At 55.4% G+C, this 19,577-nt stretch overlaps 1 protein-coding gene across 4 annotated transcripts; it reads right to left on the bottom strand.

Annotated features, from left to right (window-relative positions):
- Positions 1–794: 794 nt before the first annotated feature.
- ETNK2 (ethanolamine kinase 2) lies at positions 795–19,363 on the bottom strand. 4 transcript variants are annotated; one of them, XM_075910109.1, is made up of 9 exons: positions 18,826–18,963; positions 18,517–18,676; positions 12,603–12,862; positions 11,480–11,617; positions 9,205–9,347; positions 8,999–9,082; positions 6,710–6,879; positions 3,930–4,003; positions 795–3,135 (listed from the first exon to the last, which is right to left on the bottom strand). In XM_075910109.1, exons 3-9 carry the CDS (start codon positions 12,830–12,832, stop codon positions 3,063–3,065), a joined length of 912 nt encoding a protein of 303 aa, XP_075766224.1. In that variant the 5' UTR covers positions 12,833–12,862; positions 18,517–18,676; positions 18,826–18,963; the 3' UTR covers positions 795–3,062. The 4 variants fall into 4 exon arrangements, with proteins under 4 accessions (XP_075766224.1, XP_075766223.1, XP_006133146.3 ...); XM_075910108.1 differs by lacking the exon at positions 18,517–18,676 and having other exon boundaries at positions 18,826–19,363; XM_006133084.4 differs by lacking the exons at positions 18,517–18,676; positions 18,826–18,963 and adding an exon at positions 14,026–14,187.
- Positions 19,364–19,577: the final 214 nt, after the last annotated feature.

The raw sequence follows: 19,577 nt of genomic DNA, 5'->3' as shown, positions 1-19,577 counted from the left end.
CGACCATATTGGGGTCAGACCAAAGATCCATCTGGCCCAATATCCTGTCTCTGACGGGCCAATGCCAGGTGCCCCAGAGAGAGTGAACACAACACGTAATCATCACATGATCCCTCTGCTGTCATCCATTTCCAGTCTCTGACAAACCACCCTGGCCACCTACCCACCCTGGCCAATAGCTATTGATGGACCTAACCTATATGAAATTATCTAGTTGTTTTTTGAACCCTGTTAAAGTTCTGGTCTTCACAACATCCTCTGGCAAGGAGTTCCACAGGTTGGCTGTGCTCTAGGTGAAGAAAAATGTCCTTTTATTTGTTTTAAACCTGCTGCCTATTCACGGCTGAGCAGCAGCAGACACCTCTCCCTGCCCTGTCAGCCAAGCACTGAGCACCCAGAGCAGGAACCAGGCACCCAAACAGCATTGCAGTTGTGGCCCTAAGCCCCCCTTCCCTCTGCATTTTGCTCCTGCCTTCTTTTGGGGAGCTCCCTGCACTGCATGCTGGCTGGCCTAAGCCAACGCAGCGAGCCCTGAGCCTCACAGCCCCATTCTGCTGACTTCGGTGGATGCTAGAATTGTTTTTTTAGCTCTCCCGCTACGCCGCATGGGGAGCAGAGCGTCCAACTCCGGGCTAATTCCAGAGGGGGCGTGCGTGCCTGGCGCTCAGTCCTGCAACACCTACCTCCTGTCAACCCTGCCCCGCCCCCGGTCTCACTGCTGGCACACAGGAGGCCCTCTGCTGCCCTGCTCCCCTGTCCCATGTTGGTTATTAAAGAGCCGCATGCCACGCAGATCCAGACAGCAGCAGCTTTTTATTTGCTCCCCCTTTGAGACAACACCCGACACGCTGGGCTAACAGGCTCTTGCCACGTCAGGGGAGCACCTGTTCCCTCGGGCAGAGGGCACCACCAGTAACCACGGCGACACCCACCATCCTGTAGGTGAAGTGCAGGACGGAGAAAGAAGGCAGAGCTCGACGCCAGAAAACTGCAGCCACCCTGACAACGTGAGCTGCTGGGCATCGCGGCCAGCCAGGTGGGCGGATGAAGGGAGCAGGGCAAGACTGTGCCAAGCCAGCCTGTAAGCAGGGGGGCGGACGCTGGTTTGGCATGGAATGGGGAGAAACGTGCTCATTTTGTAGTGCACCCCCCACGCTATAGCACCCATAGTGGCTCCGGTTTGCAGCAGGAGCTGACCCGGCCCGTTTAACCCTCTGCCAGAACAAAAGGCCCATGCTGCCAGCTGCTCACAAGGCGCCAAGTTGAGCCCTGGCTGCGTGGCAGGGGAGGGGGACACTCTGGCGACCCTTGGAGCGGGGGGTGCGATGCCCAGCTCCCGCTGTGAGTGCAACCGGGGTGGTGCAGAGCTGCCCCGACCTGGAGTGTGGCCCCACCGCACAGCCAGGAACTTCCCAGCCATTGCTGTGGTCGTCACCCCACCCGTAACCCCTGCCGTTGTGTTCTCCCCCGTACACGCGGGCGGGGGCCCCTTCCTGCAGCCAGGCCAGCGTGAAGGAGATGGGAAGCACTAGCGACTCAGGCATGGAGTTACTCCTAGGCCACAAGGAGAGCACGGGGCTTCTACCATTTCTGCCTGCATCCGCTACCGGCTCGCTACACATCTCTGGGAGCCATGTCAGGCCGGAATGAAGCGCACACAGTGGTCCCGTGGGCTGCAGCAGCCCCTGGCTGGTAGAAATACCATCAGGAGACCAGCGAGTACGGCCCCATGGAGTTGAGGCCAAAGAAAACGCTGGTGCGAACCCCACCCAGAATTAAGAATTCGTGTGGCCAGTGGAAGCAGCTGCACAGAGTTGCCCCTCCTGCCCCACAGCATGCCGGGAAGGCGGGCAGGGCTAACGGGAAATTCCAAGCCAGATCTAAACATTCAGGGATCTAGTTCTCCCGAGGCAAAGCTACTCCAGTTCCCAACATGCTCCCACTTTCTCCCTGCGCTCAGGGGTAGCTCACGTCTCAACTTAGCAACTCGGAGCCAGCTGTGCTTCATGACGCGTGGTCCTCACTGCCTGAGCAGCAGAGCGTCGGGGTAGAGGGGGATGGGGAGGGGAGGGGAGAAGAGGTATGTGCATCCTCCGCCACATCTCCAGGACACCCTGCTATATGTCCCATGACCAGCTGTGGGACAAGGCACTAGGTGAGGAGTGCTATGTGGGAAGAGAAATTTCCTTCCTTTGGCACGCAGAACCATTCTCCAGGGCCAGGGGGTCTTCATCTCCTCTTTGAGCAACCACTGGCCTCCTTACATAGGCAACCACAATGCTGAGGAGTGGGGGTGCAGGGGTCACTGCCAGCTGCTGTCACCCTCATCATTAAGGCTTGGGACTAAAGGAAGGGCCCCTTCTTCCCCCATGTGCCTTTGGTTAGCCCACGGCAGGGACTAGTAATAGGTTCTCCAGCCCCTGTGCAGGCTACCTTGTGTAACCCCCAAGTGTGCGTTCAGAAATAAAGAGCAAGGGATCTAGATCGTTGACGATCTGGCAATATAGCGAAGAAGGGGAGCCTGGGGGCAAGGGGGGCAGCATCTGCCCCATCCCCACTTGAGACAGGATTGACCGAATTCCCCGTGCCCTGTGGAGGACGCGACACCAAGCAGCAACACAGTTTGCTTCGGTAAAGCACATACCTGCCGGGACACCCGGCCCAAGGAACAAAGGAGGTCCAAGCCAGCTCCCATCGCACAGACGATACTAAGCGGCAAGGCAGTCCTGAGTCCAGCTGAGCTCCTGGCCTTCCTGAATGCCACTGAACCAAGAGTCTCGACAGCAGCCAAGTCCTGGCGTCATCCCCCGGAAGGCACTGCCGCCCCATCAGCAAAACCGACGATGGGGCTAAATCCAGAAATGGGATAACTGTGCTCCAGGGGCTTCATTTAATCTTTGGCTTCCTGGAAAGTCTTTCTTCCCTTTTCCCCCCTCTCCCTTCAGACGATCTGCCCCCTCCGCTAGCTGGTGGCTGACTGAGGTTTGAGGACACGGCCGCAGCCAGTCTGTGCAGGAGAAAACAGCTGGGAATCTAGTGGAACAGAAGCAACCTTCAAGATGTCATTTTGGCATCTCCAGCGCTGTCACCACTGACTTGGCCTTGAAGTACTGTTTAAATCTCAGCCTGGCATACCTGCGGGGAGAGACAGACACAGATCTCACTCAAGAGAGCGGGAGCGCCTTTCTGCCTCCTCTCTGTCGGTGTTACGGGGACCTCCCCTCGCCTCCTTTTGAGGCTGAAGGCCTTGCTTACCCATGCCTGCTGCCGTGATGGACAGGGGCGATTTAGGGTGCGCAATCGTCTCCCCCGGGGGAATGGTGGACTCCTGATTGCTTGAGCTGTTTAAAACTAGACCAGGAGGGGAAGGAGCTAGAAGGAATTTGAGGGGGATGGTCTGTTACTCTAGGAATGGTCCAACTCTGCAGCAGGCAAACACATCAATGGGCAGTCCTGTCTGGCAGGACTATAATATGGAGATATACCTATCGCCTAGAACTGGAAGGGACCTTGAGAGGTCATCGAGTCCAGTCCCCTGCGCTCACAGCGGGACCAAGCACCATCCCTCGCTGCATTCTGCTGTGCTGCAACAGAACATGGACACACTGGGGGGTCGGAACAAGCTGCCCCCTCGGACGGCGGCTGGGCTCTGTGTCTGAAGAGCCTGCTGCAGCACGGGCTCAGAGAGGTGTGTCTTAACTCACGCAGGAGTGGCAGGTTCACAGGTCCCAGCACGGTGGATCCCTGCTGCTGCCAAGCCACCCCGGGGTGCGGCGTTTCACGCCCCTTTGCGCTACGCCTCCCCGCGGGCTGCAGCGACAGGAATCCTCCACCCCCGCCTGGGCCCAGACACAGTGTGGCAGCCTGCCCGTGCGGTGGCAAAGGGAAGCACTGCCCACCTCCCTCCCTTCCTGCAGGGGCCGGCTCACCTGAAGAAGTTGAATTCGATGGTGGAATATCGGTCCTGGATCAGGCTCCAGAAGGCCCAAAGTAAATGAGAGGCCTGCAACAGACAGAGGAGTCAGGAACCTGACTAGAGCCCCCCCACCCCTCCGCGGCGGGATGATGAAGCCTCTCCCATCACACTCCTCTCTCAACACACTCGGGGCCAGAGCCTTAGCGGGTATAAGTCAGTGAGCTCCAGTAAATCTCTGCTGATTCGCAGTCAGCTTGGGGGGGGGGGGAATCGGGGGGAAGGTCTGGCCCACGAGCTTTGCAATGCACTGGAGGCTAACGAGCAGTCAGCTCCTGTCTTATTAATTAATTATCTGTGTGACTATAGTATCTTTGGATAGACCACCATGCTAGGTGCGGTACAAACAGAACCACAGGGCTGCCCCCGCCCCACAGATCTGACAGTCTAAGCATGCTAAACGTTATCCCTTGCATTGAGGGGGGTGTTAAGCCCCCGGTCTCCTTGAATGGGACGGCCTTTGGTCCACTCCATCCCTGGCTGACACCTGGGTCCCAGCACCTACAGGACGATCCCCTGCCGGAAGCATGTTCCGCAAAGACGCCCCCCCAATTCTTCTCGAAATGTTTCGGGAGTTGAAATACAGGTGACTCGCTCAGCAAGGCCTGGGCCTCTCTTATCCCAGGGAGGGATCGGATGTTGTTTACAGCCTGGCTCCCAGGCAGGGCAATTCCCCTCCAGCTGCTCAGTTCAAAGGCTGCGGTAACAGCTCCAACACCGGAGGTTTTATGTAAGTGACCTTGGCAACGTCAGTCTCTCGTGTCAGCAAGCCTTGTCCTGAGTCAACAGGTCACTGGAGTCTTTGCGCACCTGCCGTTATCACCCCACCGCCATACAATCCAAGTGCATTGCTCTTTATTTTGGCTTCTGGTCTTGGGGAAGCTGCAGCCTCCTCTCCTCTGTGGCTTCCCACCTCTCTGGGAGGTGGGCTACCGGATGCAGAACTTCTTCCTTGCTTCCTTCTCTCTCCCCCAGTCTTGGAGGGCGGAAGCTCTGGGCCGCCGAAACCAGAGTTCTCAGCGGGTGTAAATCAGGGCAGCTCCACCGGCTTCACCCGCTTGTGCCATCTGAGATGCTGGCCCTTCCTTTTTCCGGGTGCTCTACGCACCGCATATTCTGCGTGCTCGGTCGGCAGCTAGTTCCCTTAGATTCTTGCTGGAGAGGATTATCTGGCGGGAGATGCACAGGAGAATGGCTAACAGCCACTGTCCATCAGCCAGGCAACCTGAGACCACCCAGCCTGATGTGTTTAAGCCTTTGCTCATTAAGGATCATATTTCCAGGAAAGCTCAGACACAGATTTTTTTCAAGTGCTCCCCCACTGTGACCCTTCTGGCTGGGCATTTCAGAAGAGCCCAGCACTCGACGTGCAACCAATGCGCTGATCTCGCTTCAAAACCTGGCCACTTATTTTGGTGTCTAATTGGGAGCTCGACCCTTGCAGAAATCTGGCCCAGAGTGACGCAGGGAGCCATTTTCCCCATGTAAGCTCTGCTACGCGTGGGCCGTGGGAAGGCAAACCACTCACTGCCTGGTCTGATGTCCTCCGCTGCCCCACCTCAGTGGCAGGAGAAGAGCAGCAATTCAACCAGAGCCAGATCAGGGCTGCTGGGGCCCCTTCTCTTTCTCGTATGTGCAAACCATAAGGCAACACCACTATCGCCTGTGGTTTTAACAACCCTGGTGTTTCTGAAAACCCCATCAAGTGCCTGCATGGGAGTCTCAGCTTGCATGTAATATAGCATAGGTGCAAGTGTGCATGCACGTGTGAAAACTTTCTAGCCTCGGTTGCAGGGATAAACTTGAGAACGTGACCCAAGTGTGTCAGTCAATCTTGTGATTTCTGGAGTGCTTGAGGCTGGCAAGGCCTGAACAACAGGCACCTACTAGGTGTAAATGGCTACTCAAGGTGGAAGACAGTAGAGAACCGTGATCACTGGGAAGGGAGGGGGGGGGAAGCGATCAGAGAAGGGCCTCCGGCTGCTCCATCCAGTGCGCTTGCCCACTGGCTGCATGGCTCAGAGTCAGCTGGGGCAGTAGCTCTGGGATTCCGGAGGCGTCAAGTGGCGCTCAGAGCTCCTGGCCATCGGACTCCTAGAGACGATCGGCCTTATTGTAGGAGGAACTTGGTGTTGGTGGGCGGACTTTGCTGACTCCCACTGACCAGGTCTCGAATTGCTCTGTACACACCACGGGGCCTGGATCCTCGGGGAAAAAAAATATCACCATGTGCCCACTAGGCGGAGCTTTTTAGCGAGACCTGATCCGTCATATCCGTTCCCCCTCTGCTTCCACAGTTCCCTTCCTTCCACGAGGGCGCTTGAATTCTCGGGTTGCTTACTTTCTCTGAAGAAGCTGGTGCTGGCCACGGGCCATTGCTCTCATCAGGTACGGCAGCTCCTAGATTCTTTGCACAAATGATGGTGCACCAGGCCTGCCTGGACAGAGCGTGTTCACGACTGGGGCTGCAGCGACATGCAACACAGAGGGGCCACATAGACCCAGGGAAGAACTTCAATATCTTTGAGCAACCGGACCAGTTCCTACTTCCTCTCCCCGGCCACCTCTGTATGAATCCCAGACCGTCCTTCTGGGCTGATCGACCCTTGGTCCTGCCTCTCAGAGAAGAGCCCGCTCCTGCGTACGGGAAACTGCTTTCTTCTCCTGTGCACGATATGTGTTCAGAACCCCTGCCCCTGTTGCCTGCTCTCCCCGCCCCGCCAGGCGCCCACTCACTAAAGCAAACTGGTTCACTTGCACGTAGAGGGTCTCCAGCTCCTTGTCAGAGACGACTCCCCCTCCCTGGTTGTCCCGGCTCAGCGGTTTGTAGGCTTGCAGGTAGTACCTCAGCCACTGCAGCTGCATGTCTCGGCTGGGGTAGAGGTTGTAATCCACCTCGTTCACCCCTGCAAACAGAAGCCAGAAATTAGGAGGGTGGGAGCGGGGAGAGAACTCCTCTAGGGCAAAGTGCTGACAAAGAGGGACAGGAAGTCAGTGGGAAACTTTCAGCTGGCATCGGATCAGCCCCTGGGAGACAAATACTAAGGCTGTGTCTACACTGGGAAGGGTTGATGACAAAAGTGCTGTCAAAGTCGCCAAAAGTAAAAAACTGGGCAAACCGGTTTTTCTGCCTCCCATTGTCGACATTTCAGGGCTGTGCTGCTCGTTCTGCTGTTGACAAATAGATCAAAGCATTGTGGGGAAGCATCCCACAGTGCAGTGTGGTGGGAAGGCGGAGCTGATCCCTGCACTTCTTGGGGTTCTCTCTGTAAGCTCTTTGAGCTAATGTCAAAGCAGCACAGCCGTCTCTCCAGTCCTCCCCCTGCAGTAGCTGCCTGCTGGCCGGCCGCTGTGTTCCTAGCAGGGCAACACAGGAGTACTCCAATGATTTGCTTTGTTCCCCAAATGTAGCCGCTCACTCAGCTGTCAGATACTTCCTAGAGCTTGAAAAGGGGAGAGGTGCAGGCCTGCAAAGATCACAAAACACTGAGCAGAGCCATCAGGGCAAGCATTGTGGGATACTGGCAGAAGCCAGTTCTCTCAACAAAACAGCAGAGTCCACACTGGCTCTTCGTCCACAATAAAGGGAGGGGAAAAGACAAAAGTCTATCGCAGGGATGGAAAATTTGTGTGGCCAAAACTGGGTGTTTTTCCTGACAAAAGTTGCATTGCAAACGCTCTCGCTGTTTTGACAATAAAAGGCAGTTTTTGCCAACAAAATGTGCCAGAGTAGGCCATTCCAGGGCAAGACAAGTTTTTGCCCCAGAGCTAGGGATGGTGTAAGTACACTGATCAAATCTACTTGTTTAGCAGCTGTGTCCTGTCCCTCCCTCTTTTGGCAGTGGGATTTCTTTTACTGAAGTTGCAATCTCAAGTGATTTCCCTCTCTGAGATATCTGGGCTGATTCCTAATCTTTTCTGTACTCCATGAGAATTTTACTCCTAGAAATTCTTCAGGGGGCTTTCCATAATTAGGCATGATCTCGAAGAAAGACCCCTCGAATAAAGAAACAAAAGGGTACCATGATATGCACCAAACTCCTCTCCTCCCTAGATCATGGGTTCCCAAACTGGGGCGGGGGTGTGAAGAAATTCCGGGGGAGGTGGGCCCCGAGGCAACCCTGCCCCCCCCAATCAAGTTTTGCTGCCCCTGTTCAGTTCCCCCCCCTTTTTTTTGCTCAACAAGTTTTGCTGTTGGGGGGGGCGGGGTGTGAGGGTTTTTCAAAAATCAAAAAGAGGGCGTGATGCCGAAAAGTTTGGGAACCACTGCCCTCCATCTAGTCTGGCCCATCAGCACCTGGTCATGCATGAGCTTGGATCTGATCTCTTACCATTTGCTGCTCTCAGCAGTGAAACGCAGAAGGGGACTTAAAAGTTTCAGGCTGCAAATAATCCTGCTTAATTCTGCCAGGTGAAAATGATTTGTACATCTACAACCCCTTTTCTGTCTTCAAAGGGCAAGGGGTAACTTACTGTCGCCACCTCTGGAGAGGAACATGGCAGCTACTCAACATCCCGCAGGAACGCGGCTCAGAATTTTCGGGCTGGGAGAGAACCCTACTGGGATGTCGGGGAGGTGGAACAGAATGACCCAAGCATGCGGACGTTGCCATGGCAATTCAAATGTCCACAAGCAGCCAGGATCTCAGTTGTGGGCGCCAGAACCTTCAGCATAATCCCCCCTGAACAGGGCTCTTGGCTGAGGAGTCGCTTGAAGGCAGAAGTACAAAAGGCTCAATCTCCCACCACACGGCCTCCAAATCCTCTTAGAGGTTTCCCCTGCCAGCGCTGACCTGGTTAGGTTGCAAGTGCCGAAGGCTCCACAGCACAAACTGAAATGGCTACCGACATGCATCCAAACAACTGGCACTCGGGGCTAACCACCGGGAGGAGAGGCAGAAACGTTTCCTGCCGTGTCATTAAACATGCCCTCATCGGGGGGCCATACCCAACCGTTCCACCACGTGGGGGGGGGGGGGGCCCAGCTCCCAGGCGAGACAGAGAACAGAGGGGAGCCTGACTCACCTGCAAATTCGTTAAAGTGGTTCCCAATGTCGAAAGCCTGGTAGTTGTAACCGGCGTATTCGTAGTCTATGAACTTCACATGGTCTGCGGAAGGCAAAGCGGGGGAGCGGTTAGAGCTGATGTGTCCGGCTCTTCAAGAGGCCAGTGGGCACCCTGGTACCCCTGGGTTGCCACTGGCTAGGGAAGGGACACGCTTGCCAACGTACCTTGGGTCTCGTTGTAGATGATGTTTTTGCACAGCAGGTCGTTATGGCAGAGCACGATGGGGGAGCCCAGCTGGGAGAGATATTCCTTCAGCCAGGCAAGCTCTTGTTCTAGCACCTCCAGGCTGGGCACTTCCTGACGGAGTCTGGGGAGGGGGGGAAAGAGGCTGTGAGGTCATTTCCACACATAAGAAGCTACTTTTCAAATATTTATTTTTAAAAAAATGCTGCAAAGTTCAATGGCATCCAATAACTGGAGAGAGAGAGAGAGAGAGAGAGAGAAAGAAAGCGGGTAGGTCTCCTAATGTAACACAATCTCGGAGAGTCACACTGCACCTAGCAAAAACCTTGTTGTTCACTGGAGGATCAATATGGACTCAACACAAGGCTAGGAGTCGTGTGTGCCTGAGTTCTGATGTTCAGCAGTGGTGCATGGCTCGACAACCCTAGATATGGGTTTCTCTCCTTAGCCTCAGAGCAGGGACAAATCAAGCACCAAACACTTCCTTGTATTATCCTATCAACGTGCCCCCACAATGGTATGGATGGACGCTCCCTAGGACCGACTTGTTGAGTCCCCGAGGCGGAGATTGCTCACAGTCGAGATCAACTACGCCGGAGGTTTTGGTGATCCGGAACCCACGCCCAATAGGAACTAGACCAAGACTCAAACACCTCTCACATCTAGGACACAAGACAGCAACAATCACGCCAATCAAATCCAAAGACGACTCACGTTGCAATGCGCCTTGGAAGGGTCCCTGTGGATCAAAATGACGATCCGCCCCGAGCTACCATGGCAGGCCCAAAACCACAAGGACAATGGGACTTTTCAAGAGCCCACAGGGGCGTATGTTCAACTAGTAACCTCAAGCAACCCGGCGACACCAAAAAAAAGGGCTAGTTAATCATTACGCCCAACTGACCGTCTAATGCACTCGGTGTGCCATCTAGTCCGTTCACCTTCTCTGCTTATCGAGACCAAGGGCGTCCAAGGAGGTGGGTCCTGACGCAGGTTGAGATACTCCCACCTGGGACGGACTACATCTCCCACAAGGCCTTGTCTGCACTGGACTGGTTTTGAACATGGATTGTCTGGATCATTGAAAAACCATCTATAGTCTGTTCAGTCTACAATGGTTTTAAAGCCATTGTAATTGATCTACAATGGCCCCTGGTTTAAACCATATTACACTAAACTCTGTGTAATATCAGCCCAGTGTAAGCGGAGCTCCAATCTTAAAAGCCAGGGTGAGTTTTCCGGTAACTATCATGACTAATAGTATCAGTATTGATGCAGCAACTAGGAGCCACGCCCCAGAACTCCACCATGCTACAGACTCAGTAGGAAAAGACGGCCCCTGCCCCAGAGAGCTTACAATCTAAGTGGTCTCCACCTGGATCGTGCCAAAGTCTTTTGTATGACACAGCAATCATCTCTCCAAGGCAAACTCAGGGCAAAGGCTGGCAGTTTGATCTCAGGGAGAGAGAAGAGCTTTCATTTCAACGGGGTTCACTCTCCTGTGTGGTCTTGTCCAAATAAGACACTGGAAGGTCTATTTGTGGGTGGGTCCAGATAAAAAATTGGCTGAGCCATAGGTCAGTTTGTAGAGTGGACAGACCATAGTTACGAGGCCACGTTTCCCAGTGGTGTTAGTGCCTGGGACTTGGAAGCAGCGTACCATGCTGTGCCCCTTTACGCAGGAAATGTCTAAGCTTGCTGTAATGCTGTCAGACTCAACTGGACTGCAGCTGGTCCCGACCCAGGGCCCTCCCCCGGTATGTCTGCCAAACTCAGCAGCTCCGTTCAGATGAATCTTTCTTTCCTCGCATTTGTAGCCCCTGTGGTTTGCCCTCTCTGCAGTTCTGGAATTCAAACAAGCCCCCAAAACTCAATGAGCACCCTCAAAACGTTGTCTTGTTTGGGGTCAGAGTTGCTTGGTTTCAACCCAAAACTTGCCCTCGCTTTGCCCAAACCCTGGACTAGCCTGATGCCCTGGAGCGAAGCTGAAAGTTTACTGATCTCATTGAATCTTTTGGCAAACCTGTTGCGAATTTCAGGTGTGAGACAAAACCCTGCCTGCATCCAACAAGGGCTTTGCCTGATTCCTTCACTCTGTTTTTTCCCAGCTCTGGTTACGTCACTGACTCTTCCCACAAACTTCCTGTCTACATGACTTGAGCCCCTACGCAGAACTAGAAACAAGCGCTCTGCAGCTAGCTAGAATTGTGTGGATTCAGAAAAGGAGTCTTGCTTGGCTCCTTGCTCTCCCTTTACCTGGGGTTGGATGCTTTCGTGGAGAGCTCCGTTTTCATGATGGCAAGGTACTTGTGTAGCTTGTGCCACAGGTTGGGCTTGGGTAGGCTCCCGTTGGCGTGAATTGTGTGTATTTTAGCCATTTCCCAGGCGATCAACCTAGAAGAAATCACAAGTGCGGCGCTATTAGGGTGGATACTCCCAGAGATCCTTCTGTGAGAACTTTGTGAATGGGTAACTCTCAATACCCTCTTAAACCAGACACAAGGGACATCAGGATGGGCACCCAAAAAATCAGCGCCGGCTGTTAAAACGTCAGGCTGAAAGCATCTAAATTCACTCTCCATTTTAGCTGTGTGACTTCCACCTGCTCCAAGAGACCGTCTCCAAAATCCACAAACTCATTGGGCCAAATTCGCTGCCAATGTAAGTCTCTGGTACAATGCCAAGGTCAGCCCTGGCTACCTCAAGGAGTCAAAAATCATGCTACATATTTTTTTTTTTTTAAAGGAGGGTTTTTAAGCTAAGCAGTTTTTTGGTTCCTTTGATTTGTTCTCTGGTTTCTGAGCTCTCGGGTTGCACTTGGCATCACGTTTTCTGGCTCTTTGCAACAACCAGGAGGGTGGCAAGTTCCTTCTCTGAAAGGAAAACAGAGATTCTGACTTGATCTCGTGATTCCAGCAGGCTATTTCATGAATAGACACACAGTTGGGAGAAACGAGGAGAGCTGGCAACCCTGCAGCAGCGAATCTGGTCTGCTAATGCATGCCTCTGTCCTGGCTCTATCTAGGCACATGGTGGTGGAGATTTCGGGGCAACGGCCTCTGGCTGTGGGCACTTCCCATCAGCCAGATTAAAGGCCAGCCTGCAAGAGAAAGGCAGTGCACACCCCACACAGCAGCTGCCTCTGGTAGCTGGAAGAAGAAACGCCTTACTCCGCCTCCCACCGGCTCACAGCTACATTCCTACTCGGAGGCCAAAAAGGGGCATTATCTCTGCTCTGGCTTGGCTTTTTCCAAACTCCCCCATGCAGCACCCCAAGACCAGCAGCAGAATCAGGCTCAATCGGCCCCAATGCCTTTGTCCCTCCCCAGCCAGGACCACGGAAGAAGGAAACGTGGCCCAAACTCCCCACCCCCCACACCTGAAGATCTGCGGCTCCCGCACGTGCTCAGGTCCCAGCGCCATCCCCTGCATGAACTCATAGCAGAGGCCATTCTGGAAGGTGCAGTAGAGCTTGGGGGCACAGCCATGGGCATGCAGCACCTGGAAATTCTTCAGCTCATTGTCCCGGTCCACAAACAGCTCCGTCTTCCGGCCGTAGACTCTCACCAGGACGGCGTCCGCCATCCCCTCCTCCGTGTAGCAGGCCATGAGCTTGTTGGTGATGCCGTCAGTGAAGAGCTGGAGAGGGAGGGAGGGACAGAAGGAGATGGTTAGGGGATGGCCCAGAGAGCCTTAGAGGCCATTAACAAGTGTGTGCCCAGGGGAAAATCCAGTGGGAAAGGAGGGAGGAGGGAAGAGGCACTAACTAACCACATGAGTCTGTCCATGGTACTTATCTGTCTGCCATGGCTATAATATGTGAGTGGCTCACACCAGTGTACTGAACCTAGGGAGGCAGTGTGGTCTAGTGGGTAGTGTGTTCATTTCCTAGCTCAACCACTGACCTGCTTGGATTAGACACTGCCCAGGTCTCCCGTCTGTGAAAGTGCTTGGAGATCTGACGATATGCACTAGCTTAATCACACAGCATTTCAGCAAGGCAGGGCAATTATACCCATTGTCCAGATGGGCAACCAAGACCTAGAGAGTTAACGGAATTGACCAAACTCACATAGGGGGTCTGTGATGAAGCCAAGAATTAAGTCCCAGGCAAACAGCCTAACCACTAGGCCATCCTTCCTCTCTCTGCCACCGTTGCCAGTCTATCTGCTGATTAGGGAATAGCCCCTGGCCAGGTCACCAGCCTTTGGCTGAGGATGGAGGTTGTGACTCGGGGGCACACAGGTTGAGGCTGTTACATGCACAGTGTGGAGCAATATTAATTAAAAAGTGCCCGAGGACCGGTAGCCACTTCATAAGATACTTCAGGAGATGCATCAGCCATAGACGACATGAGTTTGGCAGGCCTCAGCAGCATCCCGGCCATGGGCCTGGCTTGCACGTACAAGGCCCAGGTCATAACTGGGCACCACATGAGACTGGGTTACACTGGCAACACAGGTCTCCATCCCAGTTCGAGGGGGCACTCCGGAGGGCCTAGAAGCTACAGCTGGGCCTGTGACAAGTTCCCAACTAGCTGGAGGTCCTGGTGGAGGAACAGGGCACAGCCGGGTGGGGTGGGCTGGCTCCCCCGGCTGTCAACTCGGAAGCTTCATGAGCTGGAAGAACCGTTCCACTTCCAGCTGGTGGCGGGCGGCGGCGCAGGCGCCTGCGGGTTCGGAGCTGCTCCCTGGGTGGAATCCCTGAATTAGCCCAGCAATTCAGGCACACAATTTACAGGGAGGAGCAATGGAAACAAACCAGCCGACCCCAGGGGGCCGAGCAGCACTGAGATCACTGACCGGCGACGTCTCTGCCGCGGCGGCCTCTGTCACTACTCTGACAGCTCCTCGCAGCTGGAATGAGGGGTTTGTTCTGTTTCCTCCACTTGGCCGGGTGCCTAAGTACACGGCATCTTGTCCCCCCTCCCTCAGTCTCTCCAGCTCCATGACTCCTCTGTCCGCAGCGCGTGTCCTCCTTGCGCCCCGACATGCTCGCTCCTGGGAAGCAGAGGAAAGGCACCGAGATGGGGCTTGAGGGGAGGCAAGTCCAGGTGGTCTGGGGACGGCACCAGCCTTCTCTCTCACGCTGGAGTGAAGCCGGGATAACGCTGCGCTGTGGTCAATGGAGCTCACGTAATCAACGAGCGGCGGAATTCTGAGCCCCGCGTAAAGTCGTGATGGAGGCCGTTTCTGGGGGGGGGGGGGACACTTTTCTCTTCTTCTGTTTTTTAAAAGTTGGGGGAAGCGGAGGCTTGTGGAAAGAAGCAGGAGCTGCTAGCTCCGGCCTCACGCAAACGCAGGGCCCCTGCCAAGACATTCTGCTGAGCTCCACGGAAAGGCCGGACTGGGTCCTTGTGGCTTTCACAAGGCAGATCCGGTGTTGCCTGGGGCCTGACCTGAGGGTGCAGCATCCCTGGGGCTCGTCGGGTGCAGCAGCATCAGGTGCTGCCTGATGGCCGCTGCTTTGCCCAGGTGGGTAGTGCCCAGCACGATGTCCCAACACAATGGAGGGATGCCGGGCGCTTGGCAAGAATTGCTCCTCCTACCTCCTGTTGCAGAGGGAGCAGCATCAAGGGCACACAGCCTTGTGTTGAACAGCCCAATCTGCCCCTTCTGTCCACCGCTGCCCCATCTGAAGCGGCTGTAGCTTCGCTATAGCTGGCGAGAAGCCTCTCCCCCGTAAGCGAACAGGAAACGGGTTTGAGCTTCGCATAAAGGGTGGAGACTCATAGTGACCTGAAGTCCTCACCCTCAGCCTCTCGCTGTCCTCCTCTCAGCAGGTATTTAAGCTTTACACAGCAGAGCCCACAGCTGATTTCTTCCCACCAGACCACTAACCTCGCTATTCGCATCCACCACCTGCCGCTTCCCTTACCCAACCATGCATTCTACAGCCACCTGCCCGTGTCTGACGGCACCCCATCAGTTCTAACTCCTCCTCCACCAACTTCACCCACGCGCACGGAATTGCCTGCTCGCACACAGCACCCTGTCCTCAGACATTCTCACCGCGACTCTTCATCCCCAATTGCTCATCTCCTGTTTCTTCCCGTCGGAGGGTAGCCGCACCTACAGTTAAGCAAGGACATTTCTTTTCCACAGTCTGAAAGACGCTGGAAGGCAGCCCACGGATCTCCAACCCGCAGTAGGCTGGAGGTTACAGCTCTGGCTGTATTTGCCCTGGCTCTCCATCTCAGATAAGCAGGCACCCCTCTGACACTATGCTATCCAGCTTGCTTACAACCACTGGCAGCTCTCCAGCACAGAATCACAGGATCAGAAGGGACCTCCAGAGATTGATTCCAGTCCCTGGCAGGCAGATGCTTCCTTAGTGGCAGAACAAGAGGATACCCTGATTACTGGGCCAGATCCTTAGAGTCCACTGCATAAGAACATAAGAACGGCCGTACTGGGTCAGACCAAAGGTCCTTCTAGCCCAGTATCCTGTCTGCCGACAGTGGCCAGCACCAGGTGCCCCAGAGAGGGTGGACCGAAGACACAATCAAGTGATTTGTCTCCTGCCATCTTTCTCCAGCCTCTGACAAACAGAGGCCAAGGACACCATTTTATCCCCTGGCTAATAGCCTTTTATGGACCTAACCTCCATGAAATTATCTAGCTTCTCTTTAAACTCTATTATAGTCCTAGCCTTCACCGCCTCCTCTGGCAAGGAGTTCCACAGGTTGACTCCAACGCTGTGTGAAGAAGAACTTTCTTTTATTAGTTTTAAACCTGCTACCCATTAATTTCATTTGGTGTCCTCTAGTTCTTCTATTTAGGGAACTAATAAATAACTTTTCTTTATCGACCCTCTCCACACCACTCATGATTTTATAGACCTCTATCATATCCCCCTTCAGTCTCCTCTTTTCTAAACTGAAAAGTCCCAGTCGTTTAAACCTCTCCTCATATGGCACCCGTTCCAAACCCCTAATCATTGTAGTTGCCCTTTTCTGAACCCTTTCCAAGGCCAAAATATCTTTTTTGAGGTGAGGAGACCACATCTATACACAGTATTCAAGATGTGGGCGTACCATAGTTTTATACACTGCAGTTGGGCATAACCCTAGAGCAGTGTTTCTCAACCTGTGGTACGAGCGAGTACCCTTAGGGGTACTCAAGAGAAGTCTGGGGGGTACGTCAACACCACTGAAATTTGGAGAAAAGTGAATTTTTGTTTAAAGTTTTACAGCGCTTTACTATTTTTGTACTTTTTACACCCAAAAATGTTAGCGCCCGCCTGGCTACAATTAAGTTGTTTAAACAAATATGTTGCAATGGTAGAAAAAAAAATTCTCTCTGAAAACTGTAGGTACTGGGGGTATTTATAATTTTTTTTTTTTTAAAAAAGGGGTACTTTATTAAAAAAAAGGTTCAGAAACACAGACCTAGAGCAATCTCCAGGCTCCTTGTACTTGCACAGGGGGAAGGGGGCCTGAGCGGTCTTCAGCTGGCAACAGCACTGAAGGTGGGGGTAGTTTCCAACCACCTTTGCCCAGCTCTCCTGGGTCCTACACAGAGCAGAGCCTGGCCACTCGAGAGGACTTTGCTTATTACATCTGCAGCGTTGCACAATCCCTATTAGCAGAGGTTTCAAACTGTGATCAGTGTCACAGGCTGCTGGCACGCGAGTCCCTGTGGCCTTGGGGGTGTGGGGGTGTGTGTGTGTGTGTGTGTGTCAGTACTTTCTCCCAGCCCGGCCCCTGCTCTGCCCCCGCCCCGCCTCTTCCTGCTCTATCACACCCTTCCTCAAGCCCCCTCCTCAAAGGGATGTGGCCTTGGGGATTACTGGGGGCCTGGTGCAGGGGTTGAGTTTCCCCTGCACTCACCGCGGCGGTGGGAGCCCCAGGGAAGCGGAGCAACGCAGCAGCCTCTGTTCTGCCACCATCTCCCAGGCCAGCCCAGTCACCCTGCTTCACCACGGTGGCGGGAAGTGGAGCGCCCCAGCCAGTAGCCTCGCCAGGAACTGAAATTGGGGGGAGTGTTCGAATTTACGGGGGGGGGGGGTTTCAGGGCCGGGAGGGGTGACACCATGAGGGTGAAGGTGGGCTCTATGGCACCATAGTTCACAAAACTGGGGGTGTGTTGGGGAAATTCAGGGGGGGTGTAGGGAAATCCCTGACCCCAGCCGGCTTGGGAGATGGCAGCGAAGCAGAGAGCGAGGGGGCCAGAATCCTGCCGCTGGCATCAGCCCACCCAGGGCCCCACATGCTAACCTGAGTCTGGGGGACCATCCCCTCCATAGGATGGTCGGGGTGGCCCCTGCAGGGTCCCTCAGAATGCGGGGCCCAGTACAGCCACGTTGAACTGTCCTACGGATGGGATGGCCCTGCACACACCTTTCCCGGGGCCCCAGTACCACAGCGGCCAGAAGCAGCTCCAGCCCTGTTGTGGTACAGGGTGGTAGACAGGGCTGGGGAGTGCACGGGAGGGAGGGGGAGCATGCAAAATCACCCCCCTCCAGAGCCCTCCCGGCAGCAGGGTCCTGACTGGCCCAGTAGGAGGATATGAAGACTGGCACCAGCCCTAAGGTAAACCGAATTTGAGACCCCTGCCTTACAGCCTTGCATGGACACCATGGAGCTAGGCGGTGTCAATCAACCTCACGGGCCGATCTCTTCACACGCACACAAGTCAGCGCTGCAGCAGTCCAACCCAACATCAATTCACTGCTACAACTAGGCAGGCCACAGTCGTACTAGTATTAATTCTTTGTATTATAGGGAACATGCAGAGGGCCCAGCTGAGACCAGGTGCTCTGAGCTGCACAAACCCACAATGACAGACAGTCCCTGCCTTGAACAGCTCACACCTGAGCATCCACAGTCTCCTGCCCAAGTATTTTGACTCAGCTTCTTGTCTTGAAGTTACTCAGGGCTATTAATATATTATCAAGGATGCTCCAGACACACTTGAAATATGCCCGCCCACACACACTTGTATGAATACCATATTACATCAAAACGACACGAGTACCGTACCGCCTGTGAACATCCACAGAACGTTTTCATGCAGGGATCTCGAAAACGCTTTACAAATATTGATTAGCGAAGGCTGGCAAGGCGTCCTGAGCCTCTCCACTATACAGCTGGGGAAACAGGCGCAGTTCAGCAAAACCAGTTCGTGGCAGAACCAGGAACCAGTCCCAGCGCCTGGCTCTAACCATCGCACTCCACTGCCTCTGGGGAACCTCTATTCACCATGCCACAGGCAAGTGAACATGAATCCAAACTCTTTGGGGAACCGCAGAGGTGTATATGGGGGGAGGCTGAGAAAACATGCGCTTAGTACCGCAGATGTTCGCGGGGTAAGACCGGGCGCATTTAGGCGTCAGTGGCGGTGACAGCAAGCGGGTGCGCCCAGGTGGGCCGCTCCGGCCAGAGCTGCGGCACAAGCCGGCAGGGAGCTATTGAAAGCGCTGGCAGGGACCCCGGTTGCAATAGGACAGGACCTGTAAGAAATGTTCAGTTTAGTGCCACTGTCCCCGACAGGGGATTTGCTCGCTCCACTGCCCAAGCCCAGTCGGGAGGCCCCCAGCAGCCTTGTGCCCGGCTGCTCCGGGCTGGTAGGAGCCAGTCGAGCCGGGCCAGCCCCGCCTACCTTGGTTTTGACCCGCTCCGTCTGCCACTGCGGTCTCAGCTCGCGGATCAGCTGCAGCGCGCCCGGCCGGACGTTGTTCTCATCCACGGCGATGCCCAGGCAGCGCACGGCCGGGTAGCCCCGGCGGCTGGGCAGCCCGCTCCCGGCGGCGGAGCCCCTCTCCTCCATGGCCCGCCACGTGCAGTGCGGGCAGCGCCCCGGCCTCCCCCGGGCCAGGGGGTAGCGAGCGGCAGGCGGGGAGCGGGCACCGGCGACTCCACCCCCGCTAGCCGCGGCGCGCCGGGGCAGCGGCCCATGGGCAGGGGGTGGAGAGGGGCCGGGCGGGGAGGAGGAGCCGCCGCCCGCGGGAGCCCATGAGTCAGCCCCGCCGCCGCCCCTCCGCGCCCAGCCCTGCGGAGCGCAGCGCAGCGCCCGGGCCGGGCCGCATTGTGATGTCACGGGCAGGAGCCGGCCCCAGCGCCAGGGCGCAGCCATCCCGCCCGCTCGCCCCGCCGGGCTGAGCCTCGCCTGCTCCGCCCCCGGCACGCGTCCCGCCGGCCCTTCGCTCCAGCCCTGCGCACTGCAGCGCGGCGTTGGGGCGGGCAGGACTCGCTGGGGGGTTGGTTCCCAGGCGCCTAGAGGCTGCTGGTCCCGCCGGGGGAATTCAGGGCAAGCCCAGCTCCTGGCGAGAGCCCAGCGGGGTCCAAAGTGGGGATCCGCAGCCAGCCGCTGCCCGCAGAGCTCTGCCGGGTTCTAGAGACGCGCTCTGGAGC

The sequence above is a fragment of the Pelodiscus sinensis genome, chromosome 27 (genome assembly GCF_049634645.1).
Source record: "Pelodiscus sinensis isolate JC-2024 chromosome 27, ASM4963464v1, whole genome shotgun sequence".
NCBI classification, from domain to species: Eukaryota; Metazoa; Chordata; order Testudines; family Trionychidae; genus Pelodiscus; species Pelodiscus sinensis.
This window is presented reverse-complemented; position numbering and strand designations above follow the sequence as displayed.

Coding starts and splice junctions, on each gene's coding strand:
- ETNK2 (XM_075910108.1), bottom strand. CDS start 19,299: ATGGCTGCGCCCTGGCGCTGGGGCCGGCTCCTGCCCGTGACATCACAA. Junction 12,863..18,825: donor CGGAGCGGGTCAAAACCAAG/GTAGGCGGGGCT, acceptor CTCCCTCTCCAG/CTCTTCACTGACGGCATCAC. Junction 11,618..12,602: donor CGGGAGCCGCAGATCTTCAG/GTGTGGGGGGTG, acceptor GATTTCTTCTAG/GTTGATCGCCTGGGAAATGG.